The following is a 3,656-nucleotide window of genomic DNA, read 5'->3' on the forward strand; positions in this document are numbered from 1 at the left end:
CATTGCTTCTTCATCATCACACATTTGAACACCACTTGACTCACTTTCACTATTTTCTAAACTATCCGAGTCAAGCGCACCAAGCATATTTACATAGTAATTAGGGTTACTACTTCCCACTCTAGCGATGCGGGCACAGTTGGCAAACAGTTGTTGTACATTCTACTTCATCATATTGTTGGTTATTGAAGGGCTGAATGAGAAACAGTCAGGGAAATCATATACCAACATTAGGTGGGATGATAGTAAGTACTTTCCAACTCATTTTATTCCCATACATCACACATGGCAATTCTGAATGACAATGGGAAACATATGTCCCAGCCACAGTGAAAATGTTAATTGCAAAATTTTTTCTTCTTTGTTCACAATGATAAGTAGACTAAAAAATTAAAACAAGATCATACAGTATCTGTATAAGAACTTGTACAGACTGAAGTTTTAATGTGACATTTTTCTTCCTTAAACCGCTACGTTTCTCCTTTTAAAAACAGAATGAGCCGAGTTTGTACCCAAGCTTCATTAATTTAGAAAGGACCTGACTCTTTATACTGATCTTTTACGATAGAGAGGAGTAAAACCTCCAAAAGGTGCTGTGACTATAAAATTTTGGAGTGTTCCTTAGTTTAACCAAGAAAAAAAACTAATCTGTGTATTCTATTAAACTTAGTGTAAGCAGTAAAACTAATCTATGTAATTTACTGATATTGTGATAAGTTTTTAATGTGTATTTATATATCTCTTTCATCTGTATGGTCTGACCTTACCTCCACATCAATTCCAGCAGCCACTTTTCCACTGTCAGGAAGCACAGGGTTCAGAGACGGGGAGAAACGACCTCCAAGCACTTTAACCAGTCCATCTTTCAGTCCATCAATAAGGTTGTCAGGCATTGTCTTGACAATATTGCCCATAGTTTTAACAGAAGATCTGAGAGGATTAACCAAAGTTCCAACCTTCAAGAAGAGTAACAAAAGACAAATTATGGTAGTTTAATATCCGATATAAAGCATATTCAAATAAACATCTTTACAATTATTTATCATAACCAATAAGTTTTGAGATAAATGCTTCCTGTAAAAGAATAACCTGAATGTGTACAGGCTCAATTAATTGGACCAGTTAAATGTTGGAAAAAGAATAACGTTGTTGTTGTTTATTGTTAAGCACAAAGCTAAACAAAAGGCTATCTGTGCTCTGCCCTCCACAGGTATTTAAATCTGGTTTCTAGCAGTACAAGTCCACCAAAAACTTGGAAAGAATGATGACTATACTTCCAAATCTACTAAGGATATCTATATGAAATGTGGCAAGCTTTTAGTAAAATGTACAAGTCTGTTGTACACACATAAAATCAGCTAATAAAAAATACTGGTGTGGTACAATGAAATTGAAAACAAAAAAGTGGGAAAATTTTTTTTTCTACTTTTTTTGTTTTCATAGACAAAAAAATCAGCTGGGTTACAAAGGTATTTGTACTGAAGAAATGTCTGTGAATTGATGATCAGTTTGAATCAGGCTCTGAGAAGTCAGAGTCCATCGTACAGTTTCCATATTGCTTTTGCATAACCTCCAAAATACATATCTACTGTATTTTCAGTATCCCTATATATTGTATCTGGTATGTACTTTTTACTATCATGGAGAGTCATTAAATCATCAATTTAGGGTAAAATGTATGGTTGATAACTCTGACAAATACATTATACTACTGTGTAAAAGAATGTGGCTTGCTCACTTTGTCTCCCCACATGTGCACATTGGGCTAACAATACTGTTATGCAAGATGATAAAAGGATGTTAAAAAAGTCAGAACTAACAACAACATTTCACAAAATATTACCAGAGCTTTCAGAAAAGGGATAGTCAATGCAGTGGACAATAACCATGAGAGTCCCAATAGGTTAAGCCCTTCTAACTCCTGTAGATGCTCATCTATCATTGGTTCCTTCAAGCATTTAGAAGGATGCAGTGAACATTAACCATGAGAGTCCCAGTAGGTTAAGCGTTACTGTAGATGCTCATCTATCACTGGGTCCTTCAAGCATGCTTAACCTACTGGGACTCTCATGGTTAATGTTCACTGCCTCCTTCTAACTCCTGTAGATGCTCATCTATCCCTTGCATTTTTTAAATCCACGTATTTTCAAGATCAGCACACAGGCAACATTTCATCCCATGAGAGACTTTATCGAGTCTCCACACTTATTATGAATCACATGTTTAAGTTCAAATTTACATATTAATGAAATTGTAATCACAAATAAACCTTAAATGCCATTCCAGTATATCAAGTAAATAATAAAGTATGGCACTCCAATGTTCCAATTTCCTATACTGTGACCCTCTATAGGACAAAGGTCATAAAACCCTGTTCTAAGTTTCAAAATATAAATTCCAAAAGGAGTAAAAAAAAAACTATGGTACAAAATTGTGTTGTAAACATTTTCAGAGTTTATTTACGTTTTAAGAAACAACAATAACAAAACTTACTGTTTTTGAAAGTGGTCGTTTTTCTTTCTCGTAGAGACCAGGCTCTAAGAAGCATGAGACCATATCTATTAGTTTTGGATATTCTGTAAAAACATTTTGACCAAGCAGCCTCTGAAGATACTGGTTGAGAAGAAGTTTACGTTTTTCTAGAAACTGTCGGCTCATGTTATTAAACGCTTTCTTTCCTGGAAGTTGGAGATAGGAAAGACTTGGAAACTGACAAAAAAAAAAATAATAATAAGAAGAGTATATACTCACTAACATGCCAATTAAAAAAAAACCTATTCTAATGTATTAATAAACTTATCTTAAATACACAGGGGTCACCTAGGGTGTGTGATTAAATTTCTAAGAATGCTTTCCGTGTTTTCATAAGTTATGTATTTTTGTAGTTACATAATTATCACTCATAAGCTTGTATATATAAATATATGCAGCAATAATGTTGAAGAAACATGGTATTGTGGATAACAATCCAAAAGTGACCTGAAATGTGAGTGCTTTCAAAGACTGGTCTTTCTTTTCCATCATGAATGAAGTAAAATAAAAGACCTGTGGTAAAATACTATTCTTCAAGATTTTGGAGCACTTCTTGGATATTTATACACATACATAGATGTACTGGGTTTCTCTGTAGTTCTATGTAACAACATATGTCTAACATAACATCCCAGAAATTTACTGAAAGAGCTATTAATCTTCTCACATTAAATTCAATATGTACCTAAAATAGGCAAAAACTTTAGTAAACAATTTGATACTAAAGTTGGAATTCAGAACCTCGTTCAGGGATAAACGACTAATGTTGGAATTCAGAACCTCGTTCAGGGATAAACGACTAATGTTGGAATTCAGAACCTCGTTCAGAGATAAACGACTAATGTTGGAATTTAGAACCTCGTTCAGGGATAAACGACTAAAGTTGGAATTCAGAACCTCGTTCAGGGATAAATGACTAAAGTTGGAATTCAGAACCTCGTTCAGGGATAAATAACTAAAGTTGGAATTCAGAACCTCGTTCAGGGATAAATAACTAAAGTTGGAATTCAGAACCTCGTTCAGAGATAAATAACTAAAGTTGGAATTCAGAACCTCGTTCAGGGATAAATAACTAAAGTTGGAATTCAGAACCTCGTTCAGGGATAAATAACTAAAGTTGGAAT

General features: G+C 34.1%; 1 protein-coding gene across 1 annotated transcript in view; it reads right to left on the bottom strand.

Moving 5' to 3' along the window:
* Nucleotides 1-767: 767 nt before the first annotated feature.
* LOC111084160 (sorting nexin-13-like) overlaps nt 768-3,656 on the bottom strand; it is a gene marked incomplete at both ends in the record, with an annotated part of 5,492 nt that continues 2,603 nt past the window's right edge. Inside the window, 2 exons of the mRNA XM_022380945.1 lie at nt 768-956; nt 2,494-2,709. Of these exons, the coding sequence (XP_022236653.1) occupies nt 768-956; nt 2,494-2,709 (405 nt within the window). The remainder of the gene's footprint in view (nt 957-2,493; nt 2,710-3,656) is intronic.

The sequence above is a fragment of the Limulus polyphemus genome, unplaced genomic scaffold (genome assembly GCF_000517525.1).
Source record: "Limulus polyphemus unplaced genomic scaffold, Limulus_polyphemus-2.1.2 Scaffold14196, whole genome shotgun sequence".
In the NCBI taxonomy this organism is placed as follows: Eukaryota; Metazoa; Arthropoda; class Merostomata; order Xiphosura; family Limulidae; genus Limulus; species Limulus polyphemus.